The sequence below is a fragment of the Andrena cerasifolii genome, chromosome 2 (genome assembly GCF_050908995.1).
Source record: "Andrena cerasifolii isolate SP2316 chromosome 2, iyAndCera1_principal, whole genome shotgun sequence".
Classification (NCBI taxonomy): domain Eukaryota; kingdom Metazoa; phylum Arthropoda; class Insecta; order Hymenoptera; family Andrenidae; genus Andrena; species Andrena cerasifolii.
Window position 1 is genome coordinate 13,514,621 of NC_135119.1, and position 26,335 is coordinate 13,540,955.

The following is a 26,335-nucleotide window of genomic DNA, read 5'->3' on the forward strand; positions in this document are numbered from 1 at the left end:
ACAAAGAAGGAAAAACACGAGAGAAAAATACAAGTGAAAGGAAAATAAAGGTACAGCGCGGGGAGGGCGTTGAGTGAAAACGATCACGAGGGAAACTAGAGGATAGGAAGTACGGTAAGATTCGTGAGGTGGTCGATTCCTGGACGAGAGGGCGAGAGATCTGCAGAAGGGAAAAATAAAAAAGAAAAAGCATATCGTAGTAGCTGTAACTGGTCATTAATTAATCGGGGATACACGAAGAAACGTCGTTCGGATGCGGGAGACTTGAGGGCGCGTGCAATGCCGGCCTAACGAATGGCACGCGCTGCCATCTGTGGGAGCGGGCGTTTCAAAACTGATGATCCGAGAATACCCAACGCAAATAGAACGGCTGTTCCTCCTTCTCCCTATCGCTTTCGCAGATAATTCTTTCGTCGCGCTCCTCGACGCGCCCGCGAATATCAAATGGTCGCAATGACGGCAACAAGATACCGCGGATGCCTCGGAGATTCTGGCTTTCCAGTTGATTCAACTTAAATAGCTTGGAATCGCGACTTGTTGCTTGGCGGGGCACGACTCTGCCCCGTCTTGCGCTTTATCCAGCTGCTTTGTGCTGTCCAGTAGTCTGTTTAGTAGCGTTAGACATCGTGGTAGTATTTGGGTACGATGAGGAGGGTGTCTGGAATCGAAATGGGTAGAGGAAGTGCAGTATATTTGGAATACCAGTTTGTTTAAGGGGTCATATGCTCAGTCAGGAGGCCGAAAAAGGGTGGTATTTAGAAATATTTTACTCAAAAGCTATAACACATTTCTCAAAAAATCTTTTTTCCTTTTAAGGGTTGCATCTAGTACTGTGCGTCGTATTTTTTTTGTTTAAAAATATTTATTAATAACTGAGTTATTGTCTATCACTCGAAGGTTCTCTAAAAAATGGGCTATCTTAAGATATCTTAAAAAAGATATCTTAAGAAATGGGTACATTTCGGGTGTCCTTTTCCCTTTGATCGTTGTTTAAACATATTTAAATGTTTATAATGCAATAATAACTTATATCATTGTATTCGAGAGGGTTCATAGAATAATTTGACGCAACAAGCAACCGAATAAGTATTACCGTTTCGACACAAAAGATGTTCGAAGTCGAAAATTTGCAGTTTTTTTCAAAATCGAATTTCTCAAAAACTGAGCGCGATAGCGACAAACGGTTTGCGGATTCGTTTTCAGGAGAAGAAAACCTATAAGAAACGGCTATTGAATGTTACAAGTCCAAATGGCTGTCGAACTGTGTAACTGTTAAAAAACGTGCGATCGCGGGGTCGGGCATAAATGCATGGCATAGTAGAAGTGACTTCTTCCTACGGTAAATCCTTCCACAGTCGAGCATATGTCGTTGCAAAGTTATTAACAATCAGTGAACCTACCCCTTGGGACAACCAGCTCCGGTCTCCCCTGCTAATTATAATTCATCAATATGCACTTTGAAATGTACATTTGCCGTGGATCTTTCATAATGACGCGAACTTGTAAATAATATTCATTTATCCGTTTCGAATCCAATATCGCGGGAGTATTGGAGGGAAAACATATCCAGGTATAAATTTCCTCAATTTAATTACACTTTCATATTTGATAAGCTGTTAATTCACTGTGTAACCGATATCCATTGAAATTTCGTTATTCAAACTCTACTTATGCCGCAAATGATTTAATTGGACTGGCCTGGGTGCGATCGATTTTGCACATACGCGCTGAAACTGCCCAGTGCCTTTATTTCGCGTTATTTAACTAATTACGACCGGGGCTTTTACCATGCAGTGATATCAGCAAAATTAAGGCTTCCGGGTATCAAATTCGTGCCGCCATATCATTATTCTATACATTTTTAAAAGGCATTAAACATCTTTTATTCCTATTATTTGAGGTATTTCTGAAAATAGGAAATAATGATGATCTTGTTACATATGTAGGAACAGTACAATTATGTTTACTGGAATAGGAAAACTGAAGCAATTTATAAAAAGCTAGGCAAAAGTAAATTCCGTTCAATATCCTTATACTTATTCCTTACTTCCTTACTAATATATAAAAGTGAAACGTTGTCTGTTTGTTTGTCCTCCTTTCGCGTCTAAATGGATTTCAATGATATTTTGTATATATAATATTTATAACTTTCCTATCGCCTCTAGGGTAAATAATTGTGCATTTCGAATTCCTCAAGACTTGCAGAAACATATCTTGCAAAAAACTTTCGTTGCCAGCTAGGCCCAAAATTGACCAATTTCTACCATTCTCCTTTCAATTTCATTCCAAATCTCTTAAAATAAAAGGGCGATCGTTTAATTCCCCCACTTTCATCAATAACTCCACTAATTATAAACGAGTGTACTTAAAAATTTCGAAAAGAGGCGAATAGAGGTCGAAAAGAGGCGAATATTTGTGAATTTTTTTTTAAGAAGCGGAAGCGTATATTTTTACAGAACTTTTTGCGCTTAAAAGAGCAACATTTAAAGAACATTTGGTAATTTTTTCGTAGAAAAATATTTACGTTTATAATAAAATAAGAAGCGACATCCAAGAAGCATTTTTAAAAATTTGCTTTCGCGGTGAGCACTGCCATTCGGAACCAGATTATCTAAAATCAAAAAACAAAAAAGATTTCGTTAGTATATTAATGTATCCTCAGGTTGACGGAGAGAATTTTCCGAAATATTAAGTTAAAACAAAATGGCGACTATTTAAAGTTGAAATCCTGATTTTTTCGCGCATTTTTTATATCACGCATTATGCATTTGGCCCCATCACTAAGAATCGTTTAATCTATGCTACATCCAGCTTGATAGACTTGGCAATGTATGCGACAGCGGTAATCAGAACGTGGCGAGTCGCTTTCGAAATCACCGTAAGGCCGGACATATTCGATGTACGATCCAATAAATTGCGCTACTAGTTAGAAGCATGTAATTATTCGTGATGCCACATCCAATTTAATATTTACGTCTGCAACCACGCGCGCAGTGTGTTTCAACGATGAAATAGCAGTTTCAAATATCAAATCAAGGTTTCGATACGAGTTTATTATCGGCAATTAACGTTTGGAATATCATTTGTACGGTAGTAACTAATTTAATAAGGCGATAATAATGTTCCAATGCTGATTAGAATTGCTGCATAATAAAATACGCGCGTCGCGCCATGAACATTAAATTATTACGAATTATGACCTAAGTAGTCAACATACACATCGCACATAAATGAAATGTTCTTTTTGTCAGTTACAGTACTTTTGACGAGGAAAATACGTATTTCCGTTTTAAAAAATGATGTTGTTTCTGAGATCTGTTGAAATGCAACCTGAAAGAAAGATACGGTATTATATTATAATTTAACACTCTTGAAACAAAGATTGTTTCACTGATGTTCTCCCGTATAATCAAAGGAAAGTGAGATATTTTAGATTCTAATGTTAGTTGAATTATTCTGTATAAAGAGTCCCATCGGATTACTTATCAAATGAGTCAACTTAAATCAAAGTATATAAATATTGCCTGAAAAGTTTTAATTACGTAGGTGGAAGGTTATTTCAAACACTCTTTAATCGAATGCATAATTAGTCGACGGACACTTTATCCATTAGTCACTAAAATGTTGCTTCAGGTTATTACCATTAACTCTTGTTGGATATTCGAATAAACTGTTTTCCACTGGTAATCCCTGCTCAACTACTATTGACAGTATTAACCGGGGAAGTGGACGAGATTCGGATCACAGCTTTAGCTGAGGTTTTACATGTAATTCGTACGCACCATGTGTAATAATGTATTAAACTATTAAACTTATAGGTAGGCTTGCTTCGCTACTTAAAATTTCACTAAAAAATTCATTCTATAATCCACATTCAAATAATTCCACGGATAATTGAATATATTATATATTATATAAATATTATATAATACAGTGGGTGGCAAAATTATTATACTCAAACAAAAAGGTTTGCGATTTTGTAAGTTTAAGCGATGGAATAAAATAGATGTCTCCTTTTTAATGATATAATATTATTTTTTGATACTAGTACATGTATTTAAAAATGCAAATTAAATACATTTAGATATATAGGTTTAAGACTATATTGCGCGAGAAATACAATTACTCAATTTAGCTTTTATGACGGCTTGGATACGGCGTGGCATGCTTTCAGTGCATTCTGTGGCTACCTCCTGCAATTTTGGAATATTCTGCCATACTCTGATTTCTGTCTTATTTGTAATAATTTTATTCCCGCCCTTTTAAAAACAAATAAGATTTATATTGCCAGATGTTGTAGCTAATCAATGAATGAAAAAAAAAACAATAACATTCCACGCATTGTTACTTTAATTACAGCCACAACTTTCACAGATTTTGATGCAAATGTTTGAGCATAATAATTTTGCCAGCCTCTGTATTTAACATACACTTAAAAATATTAATGAAATATAATAATATTATACTTATATAAGAAATGTAATATATTTGACCACGCTGCTTAAAATTAATTACAGTTTTATTAAAGTTAAACTCGATTTTTACAAACATAATGTGCGCTAACTTAACCACGTGTAAATCTTGAATCAAATCTGAAGTCCGAAATGCACACCCGTCGTAAATCAAACCCAGCACCCGGTCATCGAAGATCGCGTCAAATTGTGGCGCTCGTTCCAAGAAGCGTTATTACAAGAGCTATATCTATAGTTGGTTCCCTCTTTTGTTCATCAGTCAGCAACAGAAGTGCAAAAGATTACTGCAGGCGACCAATGAATCGAAGCGAGTTTGCCTGCCACGATGCTTCTGCGAACGCGTGCCAACGATTGCAACGTATATGTAAACCTATATGACATAGATGCATACACGTGCGCGTTGTATATGCACGTTCAAGCGAGGAGATGAACCGAAAGATTTATCGAGAAGAACAGACATAGCTGGCATTTGATATTGAAACGACTCGCAGTCGATATTTATCCAATTACCACCGCGTTCAACGGAAGTCGGATTTACGTTGCTGCGAGACGTTGCGCGTGGCTATGGAGCTCATTCGCTTGGAATGCTAAAGATTCCTGCGATATCTATGATCAAAACGTTTTGATTGAACGGACACGTTTGACACTCGATATTTATCCAATTACATGGCACTGAATCAGTGGTTCTCAATTTCACGGAGGGTCTGTTTACCCGTGGGGCGCTGTCGCTATTCCTCTTCGAACCATCTCCCCCGCTATTTCTTCACTTCATTCATACGAAATATTACACGTATATAATTCTTCTTCTTTACATGAAATTGAAGTTTTAGGAGTATTCTACTAACAAGGGGAGGACACCATTTGGTAGACACCGATTTTGATGAGCCTTGGTACGATGGATCTGTGTTGAAAATAAGTAAATAGGTGTCCGAGCGTTTCAGCCAATAGGCTTTAATAATAGAGATATTTACATGTAAATTATTAAGAATTTCACAGTGGCCGTAGGGTTTTAGTGGGTAAAAATCCCACACTACCCTGGCGCCGGTGGGAGATTCCCTTCTGGAGGCACCGGGATGACGTTTGAAGATGTCTCCACGTTAAAAAAAAAAAACTTTATAAATTTTTTTTTATAAATTTTGTTTTTATAATTTTTTTTTAACTTGGGGAAATCTTCAAAAGGCACCCTGACTCCTCCAGAGGAGAATCCCCCGGGGTGCCAGGGTAGTGTGGGATTTTTATCCATTAAAACCCCACGGCCACTATAAAATTTTTAATAATTTTCATGTGAATATCTCTATTATTAAGGCCCATTGGCAGAAACGCTCGGACACATATTTAATTATTTTCAGTGTCTACCACATGGTGCCCTCCCCTTTTAAGTTTATATGCTGATGTGACTAGGTGATCAGGTACGAAGGGACTTAGCCTATACGTATGCGAAACATTATTACATAAGAATATTCTTATGTACCTTGAATTTCCATAAAACTGAAAATAACACTGTCCAACAGCCATTTTGATCTGTATCATTCAATAGCCGTTTCTTATAGATTTTTGAGCGCGGAAAACGAATCCACAAACCGTTTGTCAAACCGCCATCACCCTCAGTTTTCAAGAAATTCGATTTTGAAAAAAAAAATGCAAATTTTCAACTTTGAACATCTTTTGTGTTCAAACCCTCGCTTTTGTGTTCTATCAACCCTCGTGAACACAACGATATAAGTTATTATTGAATTACAAACATTTAAATATGCTTAAACAACGATCAAAGGGAGGAGGACACCCCAAATGCACTTTCTATATATTTCCAAAACTAAGGGTCGAGGAGAAAATCTGACCACACCACGCGATGCAGCAGACATTTTTCCTTCGGAAAGCATGAACAGAAGTGGTAAAACACTTTTTGTTTTCAATACAGAAACGAAAGAGTTTGGTAAAACGTGCGGCGCGGACGGTGGTAGTCACGCGCGTTATGCGATTCTGTGGCGCTGAGCGCCATTGACTACCACTGCCCGCGCCGCACATTTTACCTAACTCTTTTTTTTCTGTATTGAAAACAAAAAGTGTTTTACCACTTCTGTTAATGCTTTCCGAAGGAAAAATGTCTGCTGCATCGCGTGGTGTAGTCAGATTTTCTCCTCGACCCTTAGTTTTGGAAATATATAGATATACATCTCCAAAAACTGGTGCATTTCGGGTGTCCTTCTGCCTTCGATCGTTGTTTAAACATAATTAAATGTTTAGTGTAACAGTCATTTTTCTTAAGATTAACCCCAAGTTTTCTTACAATCGCCATCGAAGATACTACTAAAGAGATTCTCTAATAGAAGAAATCACGTTTCGTCCCTATTGTCCAAAATGTATTACACGAATTGACGAATTAGTGGTTTCATCTATTTCTTCATAATTGCTTTCAGGTACACAAAGACCGTCGTAGACTCGAGTCTAATGGCACAGAGGTACAACCCCGAATTCACTATAACGACATCGTCACCGACGGCAACTTCCTATGGCTACACGAACACCAGCGTGCTCATTGACCAATTGAGGCGCATTAATCAGGTGAGTCCGCGTACTGTAATTGCTTGTTCAGCTCAGCCTTGGCCAGCCTTGTTTCCGATTGAATCGTACCTCTCGCTCGCATCCTGTTTTTAACTTGAACTTAAAGCTCGTCGAGGGGGAAGAAGCTTCATGGAGACCACTGTTCTTCCATCGTGGCGGCTGCTTGCGATAATGGCTCTCTCAGAGCTTCGGTCTAACCTTATTGAACATTTGTGGATAGGAAGTGGACAAATATTATGAACATGTGTAGTTACAAGTGTAGAAACCTTTAAATAATACGTTAGAAAACATTGGAACGGTAGGTGTAGAGCAAAATTACACATTTTGTTCGAAGAACGCCAGGCTGCTTGTGAATGCTCAAACAATACATTTGAAATTTATATACTTTTATCTTATACTTTTCTGTATTACACACTAGAAGTTTCAATTATGACAGTTGGCGTGACCCTTTCTATCACAATATGGATGTGGTTTGAAAGCTTACGTAACTTATAAGCAGATATTTGCTTCTGTCCTTAATACTTACCTTGCATTCTTTTTTGCACTTGAAATCATTTGAAATCAGACGTTTACTAACTGGTTAAAATTATCTGAAAACATGAAACACTTTGTCAAAATATAATAATGCGTATATGTACAAAAGTGGATTAATGTGAGCGATTAGATATAAGATCTTATTAAAGACTTTAATAACTTGGAAACGATTGATTTCAAACAATTCAAACATTTTATGCGGTCGTAAATCGTACAATTTTATTTCCTTAAAAAATTTGGATACGATTTTAAAGATATGGCCGACAATGTAAGTCTGGCTTGCTGGAAATAGAGTGATTGTTTTTTTTTAATTTCTTTATTTAATGTCGCATCTGCTTGTTAGCCCTTAGCGATCACAGTGAATTATGTGGGATTTTGATAGACGTGTATTTGACAGCCATGTAAAGTCAATTGTGTAATCATTCGTACATATGTATTTCCAACGTGGCATTACTGGAGCTAAATGTCGCTCAAACTTTTTGTTTTTGCTTGAAAGACTGGATTAATAGATTAATACATGATAACTTGGATTGCTACTTAAGGGGGGGGGCCCTATTTAGGACGTTAAGATTAAAGTGATTTTTGGGATTTTTTTTCTCAGAAACTGTTGAGTGGATCTTTTCCAAACTTTCAGGGCATTTTAGTCCACATTCAAACAATAAAAGTTAATTTTTTCGTTACAAAGTGTTCGGTAGAAATCGAGATAGGTATATGAGTAAAAAATCAATGTGAATTAAAATACCCTGAAAGTTTGGAAAAGATTCGCTAAACAGTTTCTTAGACAAAAAATTCTCAAGAACCTCCGTATCCCTAGCGTCCTAAAAAAAGCGCTAAGTGGAGCATAATTTGTAAAAATAGTTCATTCTTAAATTTCCAAATTTTAGTAGCAATATTAATTTCTAGACAAAATAAATCCAGTATCCTTCATTCGATCGATCGTCGAGCAGTGATCAGCAAAATAATTATTAAAAAAAATCCACGCGGAAAACCAAAATATTAGGTTATTGTTGCGTAGGAGCTACAATTGATACCCCTTGGCAAATCTTGTAACTAGACGCTTGTAGTAGAAAATGCTTGACGCAGGTTCTCGTCGAAAAAGTGAAATTGTTGCACAACATTCGTGTACCTAATCCACACCTACTTCTTTCTCTACTTACTAATTCTCTTCACGATTATCTCGCTCATACCTATTCTTCACTCTGGCATTCCAATGTTTGCGCCCATTTATTTTGCATTTCCAACCGCAGGTCGACAAAATTATTCTTTTATAAATCTATCCTTGGCAGCGTGATCCAAAGAATTGGTCATTTCTAACCATTGTCTTTTGAGTTAAATCGGTAACCAGAAGTCCGTATTCGCATTATTAGGAAGGTTACACACTAGCGGAAGTTAACGACTAAGCCAGGTCATAAATTACGTTCCAATCTCGATTTATTCATACGACGAGGTGTGCGCAGTCGTGCCTGTCGCGCGGGACTCGAACTCATGCGTGAATAGAAGGCGCGAAAGATCTGACTAAATGCCGCGTGGGTGAAAGATCAATTCCTCAAGTCGGTTCCGATTGTCTGTGATTGGCGAGCAGGTGCCACCTGGCGTATTAGGCATACAGGGTGTTTCAAAACAATTAGTATAAAATTGACTGATGAGTTACAGAATTCGAGAAGAGAAAGAAAAAAGTCCTGAGCAACATAGGTTCACGACTTAGGCCTATTTAAGGGGAGGTTTCGGTCTAAAAGTCGATTTTTTATTATTTCATTTTTCGAATGTTCGAACTTTTAGGAATGCGTGTTTAAAAGGATTTGTTGAAATTCGTAAAATTCCCGAAGTTATAGGCATTTGAGTAGCGGCAAATGCATGGGTAACACCCGGCAACTCGGCACTCACGTAAAACTTTAAACGCGTTTTTCTCGAAACAGTGCTCTCAAAACGGTGGGACCTGTACCTCCAAAAATTTTTATCCGATTCGACTGAAACTTTTTTTTACTTTGAAGAATATACTTCTGGCAAGGAGGGAAACCAGAAAAAAATACAAAAAATTGGAAATTTATAATTTTCAAAGGCGTTGAAAGGACGAAAAATATAGGGGGAAAGTGATTTCAAACTTCAAGTGTCGTTATTTTCTTAAAAAATGTCTTTTGCATTTTTTTTTCTGGTTTCCCTCCTAGTCAGAAGAATATTCTTCAAAATAAAAAAAGTTTCGGTCGAATCGGATAGTAACTTTTGGGGATACAGGTCTCACAGATTTTGATCAATTTTTTTTGACGCCTTGACTTTAACGACTCCCCAGTGTCGTCTGTAATGATTAATTATAAAACAAAAAATATATTTCTACAACGTAAGATATCCTTAATACAATGCAAAAAGTCCCATTAAATTATATGTAGAAGTTTTCCTTTAATTAATTCCTAAAGATCACCTGTTTTTTGGGCTCTAGACCGGAACCTCCCCTTAAAGTACATAGATACCTACTCTGATCTTTATGAGAAGGTTTCTAAAGAATCTTTAAATCAACACAGGTATTAAGGAAACAGCACAAACGCGTACTATAAGCGGAAGTTAATTGCAAAGAATGTGGTCGAACGAGATGAAACTTGGTGGGTATTGCGAGGGGTGTGGAAAGACCCCAAAAATGAAATTTTAGTTGCGGCAATTAATGGGTTCAAAAGATACAGGGGTAATTGTGCATAAAAGGGTACACCTTACCGATTTTTTTTTAATCACTTTACCACGGTAGGGTAAACGACCCAATTACTGACACCTAACCAATTACTGTCACCTTAAGCTTTTTTACTTAAAATAACGAACAAATAAACTATAGTATATAATCTATAGTATAGATTATAGGTTGAATTGCATAATTCTTTTTGCGTATGACTTTACAAAGTTTATTTGTTCGTTATTTTAAGTAAAATAGCTTAAGGTGACAGTAATTGGTTAGGTGCCAGTAATTGGGTCCTTTACCCTACCTCTTAACAATATTTCTGTTGACTTATACCGTCACAACGCATTCCACTTTCCAACTTGGCCCGAGTATTAGTATCGGTTGGGGCTAGATTAGTTCGGGGGGCGCGTGCCCGCTCGCGGACGCGTAAAGCGTCGTAGCGAACCGAAGTGAGTTTGGCATATGCTAAAAATGAGACTGTGGTTAAAAAATTTCAAAGATAAAAAATGGAGGACGGGATGACAGCCGGGTAGAGGGGCCTGCACCAAAGTCCAAAAAGAATTCCCAGAAACAAAGAAAAATTAACATTAATTTTTTATTAATATTTAAGAAACTAATAAATACCCGAAGCTACAATTTTAGATTTAAGGTCCACACCCCCTGCCCACCCCTCATCCCAAACCTCATCTCGATCGGCCACCGGTACTCTTAATAACATCCACATACGAGTACTTCTTTCTACACTTTTCATTTCGTTGCACCCAGTAGGGAATACCTCCCCCTCTACATTTGTTGAAACGACCTTTATGAGTCGATTGCACTATACACTAATGGTCATTAGGCGCCTATAAAGCGCAGAAGTTTCTGCTTAAAACGAGCAAAAGTTTCCCCCCCCCCCCCCCCGGGAAGAACTTATCCAATTTTAACGTACAGGCTGTACGCGATAGACCACTTTGCGCCCATCGCTGGTTACCTGTCAGTCGCCGAGACGCCATCTAACGTTTAAGTGCACGTTAATTCGCGTGCCTAGAAATCAGGCCGCCAACTTGCGCCTGTTGCGTGCCGAACACCTGCACACCCGTCAACTGCAGGCATATCGCACCTGTGTAATCCAATTTGAAATCGTACAGAGTTGGAAGAAGGCAGCTCGTAGCGATATGTATGACAATGTGCGAACTCATGAATGATTTATGGGGAAACAACTCCATGAGCGTTTCCAGCGTATCCGATCGTCGCCATTCCACTTTTTTCCCCTCACCCCCCCCCCCCCCACCCTCCCCCACCCCCACGCCCCCTTACGAATAAACGTTTATCCAGTTGCGATCTACATACGGCCAGCGTTTTGCATATTACATAGTTACTAAACGCAAACGAGCCCGTGCGCGGCGCGGTCGTGCATCACGGAAGACGTAATTAGGCAAGGTAACTACCTCCACATTTTCAATAACGTTGTTAATAGTTGACCGTTTAATCATGAGTTCGTTACAGCTGCAAAGTGAAACGAGCAAACCTCGTTTACGAGGTTGATTTGAATATAGACTGAAAATGGATTCAATCTGGAACGTTACTTCTATTTCAGAGCTATCTTCTTGTATCTTTATTTCGCATACAATATTAATCGTTTGAGTCGTTGATTGTCCGCTGGGCGATGAGTAGCTTGACCGCGCGTTGGATGCAGTGCCCATCGCTACTGATCATTTCATTCGTACACGTTTCAAAATATACTTCTAGATGTATTAGAATTGGATCCTGTTATGATCTCAAATCCTCATTTTCGTCGAGGAGTAGGTAGCACTAATAATTAGCAACATGTGTAGTTTCATGCTTAGGATGGGTCCATGCGGAACCTGTATCCGTCAAGCGAGGGTTAACGGGGACCACCACTGTGACGGCCGGAAAAGTAAGCCATTTTTAAGAATTTTTTTTGGGAATAATTTACAGTTTTCATAGAAAAATTTTATTACCTATCTTTAGTACACTTAAGAGACTACACAAAAGAAATAAATAAATTGAAAAACATCCATAAATTTTAATATATTAATTAATCTTCTAGACACCCCCACGCGAGCTGGTCGAATGTGTAACTATGGAACAGCAGATCCGAAATCAAATTTATTTTTTTTTTTATAAACTATGTGAGTGTAGTTTCCGTGGTACCTACTGATTTCTGAAACAAATTATTTTTGTAAAAATGGTGCGCTTTAGAAGAAAAGTTTCGAAAATCCGCGAATAAGATGGACAGTTTTTCGAGCGTATTTAAAAAAAAAATTGTTTTCAATCAAAGAATTCATACGTACTACACTCATATAGTTTATAAAAAAAATTAAATTTGATTTCGGACCTGCTGTTCCATAGTTACACATTCGACCAGCTCGCGTGGGGGTGTCTAGAAGATTAATTAATATATTAAAATTTATGGATATTTTTCTATTTTTTTGTATAGTCTCTTAAGACAGCTTATTAAAGGTAGGTAATAACAATTTTCTATGAAACTGTAAATTATTCCTGAAAAAAATTCTTAAAAATGACTTACTTTCCGGCCGTCACAGTGGTGTTCTCCCTTAATAAAGGTACGGTTAGCCTGCATTTCGAAATGATTCACTAACATGGGATATTGTTTGATGTTGTCATAGTTTACATGATGAAGTTCTTGTATGACAGAATTCATTCTCGATGATATTTGTACACCAGAGATAGAGCTTGTTGTGAGGTTGCCGGGGCTGAGATTCTCCCTGAGAATCTTGTGGGTTGCCGTGGTTGTCGTCGGAAGGGTCGTCCTCCGGGCTCCGGTAATTCGGGTGAAGGTGACGGGAACAGAGATTCGATCGGAACCGAAGATAATGGATCTTTGGCTGGTTTAAGAGTTGGAACTCACCGTAGAGTGAACAAGGATTTAGCGAGCTTTGAACTGACACTGGCGCGGCGATCACGGCAGTGATCGCTAATCGATTCGAAAAAGTGAGAGCCTGCCTCGTTTTGGGCATTGGGTTATATACGGTCTTTTTGGGTCGCGGTGGGGGCCTAATGGTCTCCGTCCGATGACCCGTGGCTGTGCAGCGTTCGATGACCGTGCATCGTTTGCGGATTCCTTTGCATCTTGCTGGCTCGATGCTAATCGGTGGTTGTTTCACAACAAGCTAGTATCTATTTAAAACGTTTTTCTGAACTGAACTAAATGTTTCATATATTTAAATTTATGTTACGAAATGAAAAACACAGTTCCACCCTATTCACCTCATTTGATCACTTTCACTAAACGCGTTCGTTACCACCATACATTCACAGAACCGCCTCTCCAAAACCACACTGTATTTCCGGAAATCTTGCCCCATACAGCTTACACTTTTAACTAGGCTCACGAAGAATATAAAAATGTGGCCAACTTGATCTTCGTAACGTAATGCGTGGAAACATATCAAGAATGGAACCAGTACTGAAACACGATAAAATAAATTGTAAACATACGTCCAGTTTTATTTTGTTTTCGAGTTCCAACGAGATCTATGTTCCAGTAATGATGTTAATAAGTTAGCGGGCTACATGGGTATTTCGGGGTAAAAAAATCGAAATTTTGTTTCGATTGTTTATGACAGCCACGAGTCTTAGATGTGTTTTTAAAAAGATTTCATTGAAAAAATCGAAAAATTGTGAAAGTTACAGCGTAAAAAGTAACGGGCGGAATATCTCGTGAACCAAAGCCGAGCGCCAAAAAGTTTAGAGGGAGTCCTCCCCTAAAGTAAACATTTACCATATTTTTTAGTGCTGAAACTATTCCTGAGGTATTTCCTAGATAGTATATTATACCCTATATATGACATGTGGTAACGAAATACTGTTTAATGTCGATTAGAATCCACGGTGTTGTTATTGCAAGAAGTGAAGAATAATATAACAGTTGTAACATGTGTTTCTGTTACATTCATAATGTATTCAAAACAACAGCATCACTTCTATTCGGTATAAATTGACTTCTTCTAACAGAAATAGCTTATAAACGCTTGCTTTTGTTTCTCGTAGATCTTGCAGTCTCATTTGGCATCGGCGCCTGACAGCGGAACACTGCTCGCCGACGAAGCTTTGGATGGCTCTGGAAGTGGTGACAGACCCCCAATCTGGAGGAAAAGGGGAAAAGAAGAAGACAATGACGATGAGGACGCGCTTGGCAATGACCGCGATGATGCAGAGGCGTCTGGATCAGGAATGGGCCCAACTACAGAAGGTATAGATTTCAGATCGTTATTGTCTTCTACAGTGTGTCCCAGAATTGAGGAACAATCCGGAACATGCAATTTCCTGATGCAAGAAGACACCGAAAAGTCCTTTACCGTTTTGAGATCCGAGGCTTCGTTCTTGAGATATTAACAGTTGAATACAGGGTCATTATCCAGCGCCACCTGTCAAAGGGATGCCGCCTGGTACCCCGTGGCGAGGACAACCCCCCGCAGTGCCTCACCGAAATTTATGACTTTCGACCCTCGAAGGAGTTGGGATACCATATGAAAAGTGAGAAATGTCCAGGATTTCCGCATTTCTCCTCAGATTTTTGCGAAAACGACGCCAATCAATTCCATATGTTCCGCCCATGAAACTGATACCAAGAACGACGTAATTCGGACCATAATGAAGGAAATTCCATGAAAAATTGATTTATATCATTTCAAGTTGACTTCGTTAATAATAGTCCGATTTGCATGAAACTTGGTACGATTTTCATCGGAAAAACATAAGGAATCGATTGGCGTCGTTTTCGCAAAGATCTGATGAGAAATGCGGAAATCCTGGACATGTCTGACTTTTTAATGGTATTCCAACCGCTTCGAGGGTCGACAGCCATAAAATTCGGTGAGGCACTGCGGGGGTTGTTCTCGCCACGAGGTACCAGGCGACATTTCTTTGACAGGTGCAGCTGGAGAATCACCCTGTATTGGCGGTGCAACTTCCGGGCCACGCAGTGTAAAGCCGAAACAGCTGACGCAAAGCAGTGACTCCTAGCACGCACACGCAGGAGGTACACGTAGGTACAGATCCACACACAGTAAAACGGCTAGAAATGGGTTAGTGCCGCGCAGGATATTGCATGTTCCGGATTGCCCCTCAATTCTGGGACACCCTGTATAACTGTTGAGAGAAATACCAGCTATAGCCAGTCACCAAGAGTCTAAATTCGCTCTATACATACTCTATATTATAGAAAATACTAAGGATAGTAATAAAAAAATGTGACTAACAGTAAGCAAATTAACAATCAAACAACATTCCGCTTCTTTCTACAATACCACACATCTCCGCAATCCATTATCGCTTGAATGAAATGAAATTAACTATTGTTCCAGATCCGATGATGAAGTTGAATCATGAAAAGACACCAACGGCTGGTTCATCGATCATTCTCTTGTCAACCGTTATCATGGTGTTTGCCGGTGTACCTTTGATCGCTTAAATCTCATTGGCACCCACATTCGAGGAAGAGAGAGAGAGAGGGAGAGAGGAACATCGATGCGACGACCCGCGACCTAGACGTAGGCAAGACGACTTTGGATCCCACGTTAACGAACAGGCTGCCTCCTTGTTCGACACGAAGGAGCGATTCGATCCTGGATCGTAAGAATCCGCTTTATAGGTATTTATCGTGCTGTCTGGACAAAACAGCTGCGAGCAACGTTGCTACCACAGCCTCTGGGAACACCGGGGAGCCTGTTTCGTCACCCGTGGTCGAGGATTGTTGGCGTGCCATTCGACAGGACGACAGCTGCCTCGTACGAAGCTCGAAGAGGTTCCAGAAGCAATATGGAGGTTGCTGCTATCGCCATTCGTGTTCTCCGTTCGAAAATGTCGATGCCGCGGAAAATCCTTCATGGTTCATTCGCTGATGCAGTCCGGTGTATTCAGGAAACGTGTCGCGGGACGAAGCCGAAGAGACATTTTCCAGGGGGACTCGTTGCACGGAGACACCGTGGCCTGGAATCTCTATTAAAGGAAGCAAAAGTGTAAAACAGGAAACCGTTGGAACGTTAGCCGGGTGTAGGTCGAAGGTAGCGTCTTTGCTGTGATGACACCCCGCCTTTGATGGTCTGCCAACAGTCGAGATGTCGCTGTTCCTCCCCTCGAGGGAAGTGGCCGGCACGGAGGGGCGTGAGAATGCTTCGACAATTCGGAACGCTGAGCGAGATATAAAGGAACGATTTATAAACGACGCGATTAATAGGGAAAATTTATATTTAGGAAAGCAAGACTGTTGTAGAGAAAATTGAAATTTCAACTTGTCAGGCAGCTCCCACGCGAAGAAGATACAAGTGATACGGTAAGAATGTTTGGGGTAATGCTCGTGGGAGAATTGTCCCTCGGCACGATATCTGTTGGAGAATGGAGACGGTGTTTGGAGGATGTTGGGTCCGTTGTTGCGTATGGTGAATGACAAGAAATGGAAGAAAGAAGAAATAGTTCTTTATGAAATTAGGCGCAATTAGGAAAATGTCAAGAATAGTTCTCGCAGAAAGCTAAGGCGTTACGTGCTGTTAAAGGCTTTGGTTTTCGTCGTGATTGAAAGAAACGACAGAAGAGGGTGAAAGATTATCGGAATTTTGAGTAGACAGAGAATAAACGGAGAAGAATGCTGGTTATGTATAGCAGGGGTGTCGAACTGGCGGCTCGCGAGCCGCAGTGGCTCCTTCCCCTCTTCGCCTGCTCCGTAGGAGCCGTAGGAGAACGGCCCCCACCACACCTGCTTCATTCTGATGAATTTCTCCTCCGAGTGCCGCACTCTCTCCCTGCGGGGTCTCGTGCAACGCCTGGAGACAAATAGGCGGGGGAACCAGCTGACCCGGGGGCCTGACTCGTGCGGCTCTCGGAGTGGGAAAGTTCGACGCCCCTGCAATGTATAGTATTCGCTGTGGTTATCGAAACATTGCTATATTTAATTGAAATCGAACATAGCCAACGAATATTAACTAAACCCCAAGGAGACACGACTGAAAACGCCTTTTGATGATCGTACGTACATATTTATTAAGAGTACGCAAGAATTTGGAAAGGGACAGGCAAGCGGATGCAATTTTGAGCAATAATTACGAATCGTTTGCACGCAAATCTCGCTAGAAACGTTTGGGGGTACCAGTAATTGCCAAACGGACACACACTTTTCGTATCCCGTGAAATTAAAGTGTCTTGCCTAATTGAAAGTATCAATCGACAGTTGCATTGTTCGCAGCAACAGCGCCCATGGAAAAGAGTTCGCGCTTCCACGTCGCGGCTTTGAATGATCTCGAACAAGAGCTGCAACCGAACAACGTGACTCAGGCTGCTGTATCTCGCGGTTCGCGCTGATCATCGCCACGAATTAATTGCCTCCCGTTCGCAGCGGCGTCTTTTGTTATCGACGTCGATACACAGACTAATGGCGAGGGACAGCCCTCGTTGGTGATATCGTGCGCGTGTGTATGTGTATGTGTGTGTGCATGCCACATATCAGAGCTGACTGCCAAAACGCCAGTTACGCGACTGAAGCTGGTCTCAGTGACACTTGGTTGGCTTCAGAATTCCGCGGGGAACGATTCTTGCCTGGAACTCGCGCCGCCCCGCGGCCCTGCGCAGCCTCCCTTCAGGGGAGCACTGCTTTGCACCAGGGAGAGGAATTGCTGCGGGCCCCTGCCGGCAGCTGGCGCGGACCGTGCGCGTGCATCCAGCATCAGCTTTATCGCCACGACAGCACCATTTCCAAGTGGAAAACAGGAAGCCATCGCGACTCCAACTGCTTTCCGCGACCAATGTGTGATCGAATTTTTCAGGAGGAAGATCGAATTTTTTGCGGTTCGAGTTTACGTGTGCCATCGTATTGTACACGACCGACGTCGATTGTTTCAATTTTTTATAACTATTCGAGTAAGATGCGTAACGGAGTACTTGATGCGCAATAACGGGGGTACTAGTGCGGACGTAGTGTGGGGTACTCTGAGCGGATCAAGGACTCCTCCGCGCCTTGGATGTCTAATCGTTGGAAGAGGGCCCGTGTTAATAATTTATAATGCGTTTGCAAGGCGATCTTTTCGAGAACGAAAAATCTGTTACCCGTTGTCGTTGCGCACGCTTCAAAGGTAATTAGGAAAACACTTGCGCGCATGGAAAAGGCACTCGGTTCTCGGAATAAGAAAATCGAATCATTAATGATGAAACGTTCAGTGCCATAATGTTTGTTACTATTCCGTTGAAATGTAGAAACGTTACATCCACGCTTTCGCTTTGATACGATGGCTTTCGCTGTACGAGCTAAATTTCGTGTATCCCATTTCGTTGGACATGTTTGTATTCTATGATAGTTGAGAAGTGCCAAAAGAGGACGAGCGGAACGCTGACTGGGACGGCACGCGAATTGTTCGCTCTGAAGCGGGAACATGTTCCTTGGTACGTCAACGTTTTAGACGTCTAAGCTTCGCGAGGCGGACCTCGGCTTTCGGCGGTTTGCTTTTTTTTTTTTTAGCTAAAAACGATTAGACATAAGGGTAAAAGTGAAGGGGCGCTATAGCGATACAGGAGCCTGTCGGTGGATTTCGTGCCCGCCACGCCGATTCGACGCCTCGACGGCCGCACTGATTTTGTACATTTGATTTTTTCGGATCTTTGAGGGTTAGTGCCTTTCTGAATATCTATAGCCGTAGCGTCGTATCACCTCACGCCCGACAGAAGGAATGAGAGAGCCACCTATAAATACGACTGTACAGGGCATTCGTGCTAACAAAAAGAAGGGCAGGAAAATGTGTGAGGGTGCGACCTTCTTTTCCTCCTTTGCAGTTTCTTCTGCCAATAGCTCGCCCTGAACCTGCGAGCGATCGTAAACCTCTTCAGTCAAACGACTCACGCTTCTCGAACATCCGTCAGAGGTATCAGGAATAAATCGAATTTCTTCTGAAACTCGGAAATATTAGCTAATGGTCATCTTGGAAGAGGTCCAGACTGTTCGATCGTACGATTCACGCCCACTTTTATAACGAAACAGGTAGTTGAACTGGAAGAAGGCTTTTCTATCGTGGAGCTATTATTCCTACGGTTAGTTGCTAACAATAGACGCGGAAGAAACTGGTTCATGGACCAGTGTTGATTAAATAAAATCAATTGTCCCGTTAAGTGAAACTTCGGTGTGCCCACACGGACTGCACACTTTGCGACCATCTTATATTAAGAGGCTGAGCATTTTTTCTTGAAATGACGATACTGGTCAGCAAGTGTCTTTGTCCATTCACCTGAGCTGCGTATAAGGACAAAGTTTCGACGAGTATCAACATTAATCTGTTAAACCAGGACCATAGATTAAGACGTCAGTTGAGAACTTACACAGGTTGTGTATAACGAGAATGCAGGAGAATATTTACCGCTAAGGACAAACAACAAGTCTAACGAATTGCATTAAAATACATTTTTCGTTATTGCCGTGGCAAAAATCTTTTAAGTTTTCACGCAACTTTTGTTTATAAAGTTGTGATGATGTTCTGCTATTGCTGTAGTTATCACGAAGTAGCTAAACGTATCAGTTTGCTTTTACTATTGAAAAAGAAATCCCTCGCTAAACAGGTTCCCTTAACAAATTAACTGCCAAATTCGCCTTTCGCCGCGTCTTGATAACCGAACTCGATTAATCAAGCTTCGAAACAAGATCACCTAATAGGATCGTAGTGTTAATGAGGATCTATAAACTGTTTAGAAATTAATGTCAGCGTTGACGCTTATAAATGGTCCAAAATACAAATCACAATTATTTGGGAATAAAATGTCACAACCGTGTACTCAAGCAGGAACGAAACCTGAGAACACCTCGTTTTCGGGGGATCGATACGGACGTTTTTAAGATCCAATGAATTATATACAGCTCATGCTCGGCGCGCCGACGAAAGTGCCCAATTTAGCGTGACTCAGGCACAATTGTCAGAATTTAGAGTTGTAATTCTTTAGCCCCGTGGTTCTCTTTGTCGGGCGAATTTAGGCAGCGCGCATTGAGATGGGCGTCGTTCGCGCGTAGGTCGTCCTTAAAACTCGTTTTGTTGCCCCCGGTACTGAATACGGTTCTCTGACCTCTTTAGTCGCCGTGATATGAATTTATGCCCCTTCTTTTTCGACGGCACACGTCTGTCGTGAACCTAACGGAGTGATCATCAAGCACAACATCCGCAATGAGAAGTAAATGGCCTTACAGTCCGATTCCTCCGATTCGCGTTGCCCCGGTTCGTTATCAAGGCATCCTTGACGCTCTATCGGACGGGTCAATTATTTATGCGGTACTTTTGTTATACGTACTTTGTGGTGCTACATTGGATAAAGTGACGATTTTATATACATATATATATATAAATATTTAAAGTGAACCAAGAAAAGCGTGACACGATCGCGATCGCGTTTCGGATTGTTCGGTTCGTCCACGTTACACCGCCATCAAAGCGTCCTCAACGAAATCATTTCTGTGTAATGGGTACACGCGGAATTAAAGAAACGGCTGGTCATTGAATGGGACTTATTGTGTTCGGTTAAATTGGCTCGTTGAACGTTTGAATGGCTCCGATGGCGAATTTAATTAAAGCGATACACATTACTGTCCGCTGCGAGCGTCCGTCGCCGACAGCTGCGCAGCGTTAAAAACAGAATCTACCGAGCACAAACGGTACGGCGCAAGAAACGCACAGAATCCGTACTTAATACTCAATTTGTCATCCCCTAATTACCCGTCGCGCTGCTGCGGTCTTCATTAACACGCCGCATGTGGCGCCGCGCTCGGGAGAACAAGTAAACCGCGTAAATCGCACAAATTTAAGGCCTAATTCAATGTTTCTCGTATTACCTTAATCACAGTGTAGCGGCGAATGCGTATTACGTGCACTTTCAACGTTTAAAAGACTTGCATACGCACAGAGGGCACGCGTGACGCGCGTAGGTACATACGCTAGGGTAAGCGTGGGTATTACTGCGGACTCTTAAGATAGGTTAACTTTAGAACGTTCGATAAAGCGCTCAAATGAGTGAAAACCCCTCCTCCTTTTTTTAAAAGAAAGTTGGGATCATAATAACTCCATAAAAAAAATGTGGGGGCGGGGTAATAGGCACGGTTAATCAAAAATACAGAGATTGAGACATCAATGTCATTGCAGGAGTTACTGCGGGCATGCATGCATTACTGCGTGCCAGTTACTAACGAAATACCAATTACTGCGCGTGTATTACTACGGACTGATGTTAGGCGAAATATTAGTATAAGAAAGCCTATTGACTTTTCTGTTATTTTTTTAATACTTTTTTCACTTTTATCTTTTCTTGGCATCTTTACAGAGTTGCGATTGTCACTCACGCACCGCGGCTCACTTTGGGCGCTAGGTTGACGTACGGTCGGAGAAAAGGTTAGGTTACGCAGTCGTGTACGCACATGGTGTAAAGTACTGCACCTAATGCTGCGGTGAGAAATAAAAATTAAAACTAAAATGTAGGTGACTGATTTACTGGTTTCTCTGGGAAAATAACTCTATGAAGTAATAACGCTGCATTATATGTATTACTGTTTATAACACAAATATAAATGTTTTCCAAGTAGGTGTTCATGACCGCCATATCGGGAATCGACCCAAGTTTCGCCATGACGAATTTCAAACTACGATAAAAGAATTAATAATAATTTTACTGTACATATTTATCAATAATTATCTGTAATAGAATTTAAAATAATTTTATCCAAAATTTTCAAGAGACTATGTACTCTCCAACGTTAAATATGTTCTGTTTTAGAATATCCGTAGTAATCGGGGCATCCGCAGTAATGCCCACACTTACCCTACGGTGTACACGGGACGGCAAGGTTTCGATTAACCATGCTACGGTCTTCACTTCGCTATGTCTGCATTTAATATGATGTCAAGGGGCGAGGAACCCTAGGAATCACTTCTCTATGACTTCTTTTAGAATTAGAAGAGTTTTAAAGCAGTGAACATCCAAGAGTGGACAGATATCAGTAGTGCAGAAATGAAATCACGGCTGGGTCAAAAAAGACCCGACGACCGTAGTAGGGTTAAGTAATTCAACCAATGCGTGCTCGCGAACGAAGTAAAAGCGGATACCGAATTTTACGGAGGAGGAAGTAATTTGCATGACACCTGTTCTCGCGTAACATGACGTGATTTATGTGCAAGTGTATCGACGCGTTTAATCGCGCGTAAACGACAACAGGAGGCGAGCTGCACAGAAGTAGCTGTTTCAGAAGTATTCCGGCCAAGCATTGAGACGAGTCGAGGGGAGTTATATTCTCCTCTTTAACGAACAACGGTCAATTGGTTCAACGTTACTGGTTAACCATTTGTGTTTTAATTACCGACGCTGTATAATATAACTAGTTCGGGTCGCGACGCTAAATGCTTCTAAGATTAACGAAGGGACTTTTTATTCATCAATTCTCGTCTTTCTGTCGCATTTAATTGTATCATTTAAGCGAACATATTTAATCGCGTGAAGTTGCATGTGAATATTACGTTGCCGAATACGTCGAATCCGATTTTCACTCTCAGTCTCACGTAAATTTCACGCGCACGCGTGAACGTTGTATGAAATCAAGCTTCTTTAGAACGAATAAAGATCGTGAATACTTATGCTGCTCGGCTTCATTATAAAATAACTGCTCCTGGTCGGAAATCGACTTGAACGTTTAAGCAATTGATAATTTGTAAGTGATCAGTTAGTGGATATTCAATTAGTTTGATTCTTGAATTTTGATTTTTGAAAACGTGGTTTTCTGCAATACCGAGTTTTCGATATTGCGGAGAAAAACAGCAAACACTAATAAATACGTTTCAGTAAATTTAACAATTTCGATTCCCTGACAATTTGTTTTAGCGATATATCGTAAGCAAGATGTAATTCAAAATATCATGGACCAATAAAAGAAACGTAGGTACTGTGCGGTAGAAGTTGAACTGCAATTTGTCAAATTCGGAAGAAAAACATATTCAACAATCTAATAAAAACACTATTCTGTATTACAAAGTAATTGCCTGCGCAATTATTTATGTAAATTTTTATCTCGCGTTTTGTTAAATTCTCACGGCGCGGTTAATAATAAAAACGAGCGTCTTTTACGAAGAGATTTTTAATTTCAAATGATCATTTCCAGTGCGGTCATTCATAATTACATAATAACGGCGAACATGAGACATTTATTAATGCTCCGCATTTAAAACCGTTAGTGGCAAATATCATTCAGCATTCCGTGCCAAACTGTGCGCTACGAACACCACGAAACTCGTAATACTGGTGCTCAGCTGGGAATTACCCTTCGAGTTTCCAGAAATCCTGTTTCGCAAACGTAATATCATTTTACGACCTAACGGAACTTTGTACGTATTATCGAGCACTTGAAGCAACTTGTTCGAAATAATTATTCAAACTCACGAAAAACAGATATTCCCTTCTGTCACGGAATAACATAAAACTTTGGTCAGAAATTTCAATGAAATTTCAGTAAAATATTTAAGTTTCTATGATCAGCAGTTTCGTAGTTCTGTAAGTTTTGGTCCCTACGTTTTTTTTTTAATTAAAGCTACTATTAACTCCTCCAATTGTATAAAGTATTTAGTATTTTTTACTTTCGACAGAGTCATAAAATTGCGAGTTACAAGGAAAGCACGGTGGCGCATGTGCAAACGACAGTATAAACCGCTTCAATGAACATCGAGAGATATCGAGGGCAAACGTTGCTCTTAATAGTAAGGAAATGAGTCCTGGTAAATATTAGAGCTGTTCAAGTACCTACCCGGAAAAAGCAAGCCGAGCCAGGTACCGAAATTTTCGGGCAGTCCGACTGTACCGAATAACTTTGGAGCTTAAACCTATCGAGCAGTGCGAATGTTTTGAATATTTTCTGAAATATTTATCTGGTGGAACGTAAATATAACGGTTCGTAATAATGTGAACAGTTGAGGCGTAAACTGCAAATGGAAATAAATTGTCACTGCTAACAAGGCTGTTGCTCGTTAATGGATAAATAAGTATAAAAGAATAAATAAAGAAATAGGTATAATATAGATTGCGAAATTTTATGCAAATGCATGTTTTGTAGTAATGGATTAAACAGGTGATTTTAGAAATATATTTTTGGTTTTGCATATTTTGCATATTCTGGCCGATCAGCCTGATTAATTTTTGGGAGCCAGGTGTGGTACACAAGTCAGCCTCTTCAGTTTTTACCTAAATATGCCAGATGTAAGAAAGTCGCCACCAATATAGCAATTAAAAAGTATTATCCAACATCAATACGCCTCGCGGAGAGACACAGGAAGAAAAGGGGTAGTTCCTCGTTAAATATACGTCGCAGAAGCAGTTACCTTTCTAAAGAGCTGGTTTGCGGAGCCATGTTTGCTTAGACACATTTATTTGCTGTGCGAGCACCGTTTGTCCTGAATATTACTGGTGGAGTTGGATCACTTGGAGCGATTAATTAAAAAAATACCTTCCATCGTTGTGTACCGCATACACCTGTGTGTTTTACGCGAAACTGATAACGGCATCTGTACGGAAACACATGTTGGAAGCCGCTCAATGAAGCATGAAAGTATTCGAACGTTTGCAATCGAAAACTTTCCCGACCACCGCTATCCACTTTTCGTTACTCCGTTATTTATCAAGTAATTCCACTTAAACAATTTCACCCATACGTCGCTAGTTTTTATTTCAAATTTCCCTTCGCCGTGACATCATTTTTATACTACTTCAAAGATTTTTTCTTAGGAATGTTTTCCACTGCCCAAAATATTTTTAAACGCGATAAATTAATTGAGAGAACAGTTCTCGCGAACAATACACATTTAACATAAAGCACGTCAAATACATCGGCTCTCGTTTAATTAGTGAAGTTGACATGGTTGGATGTTCAAGGATAGATTCGTTTAAATGTATTAATATGTGACATAACGTTCACTAATAATCCTACAGCATGTGGTGGAGTTTGAAGTAAGTACAGTTGGCTAAAAATAAGTATCGTGCCAACAGCCATAATCTTCGTGGAAAGAAATTATCCTAAAGAATTATCCAAAGAAAGTTCCTCGAGGACTTAATCATGGAAACTAGGAAAAATACCAATTAGTCATAAAATACGTAAATCGTCTTTGATAATTAGGTTGTTAAAATCAATTTATCTAAAGGTTTATGTGGAATAATATAATACTAATGTATTTAAGTCCAGTGTACGTACAAAATTAATGATTTCTTACAAATTTTGCCAATATGAGCCTGAGAGTTGCGCATTATTACCGCTGCAATATTCCAAAAACTTCGGTGTAACTTCCATATTCCATTTGGCTTGATTCTTGCTTACAAACATTTGAATACTTTCATGCTTCACGAGACATTATACCCGCAACACCAGGAACTTGACATGAAATACATCAAACTTGCACTTTAATTGTATCTAGGGCTGGGACTATTTGTCGAATTTTTCGGTATTCGAACATTCGAATACTTCAGTTGCTCAATTATTTGGCGAATATAATCCGAATATCCAAGTATTCGAATACTATTCGAATATCCAATTATTCGAATACTATTCGAATATCCAACTATTCGAATGCTATTCGAATATCCAACTATTCGAATACTATTCGAATATTTAACTATTCGAATACTGATGTATTCGAATACTATTCGAATATTTAACTATTCGAATACTGATGTATTCGAATACTATTCGAATATTTAACTATTCGAATACTGATGTATTCGAATACTATTCGAATATTTAACTATTCGAATACTGATGTATTCGAACGGTATAATGTGAATTATAAATCAAGTTCTTTAGGTTTATTTGTCCGGATGAAATCTTGTAAGCTATCGAATACTGATGTATTCGAATAGTTAAATATTCGAAGTTTATTACATCAGTATTCGAATAGTTAAATATTCGAAGTTTATTACATCAGTATTCGAATAGTTAAATATTCGAAGTTTATTACATCAGTATTCGAATAGTTAAATATTCGAAGTTTATTACATCAGTATTCGAATAGTTAAATATTCGAAGTTTATTACATCAGTATTCGAATAGTTAAATATTCGAAGTTTATTCGTAGCATTCGAATACCTGTAAAATATT

At 39.8% G+C, this 26,335-nt stretch overlaps 1 protein-coding gene across 2 annotated transcripts in view; it reads left to right on the forward strand.

Annotated features, from left to right (window-relative positions):
• The window catches only part of Dally (division abnormally delayed protein), a 279,160-nt gene extending 262,311 nt beyond the window's left edge, over positions 1–16,849 (forward strand). For both annotated transcript variants that reach the window (XM_076807204.1, XM_076807203.1), the window contains 3 exons: positions 6,890–7,034; positions 14,248–14,449; positions 15,564–16,849. In XM_076807204.1, coding sequence (XP_076663319.1) covers positions 6,890–7,034; positions 14,248–14,449; positions 15,564–15,670 — 454 coding nt within the window. In that variant the 3' untranslated portion in view covers positions 15,671–16,849. The remainder of the gene's footprint in view (positions 1–6,889; positions 7,035–14,247; positions 14,450–15,563) is intronic.
• The last annotated feature ends 9,486 nt before the right edge of the window (positions 16,850–26,335 follow it).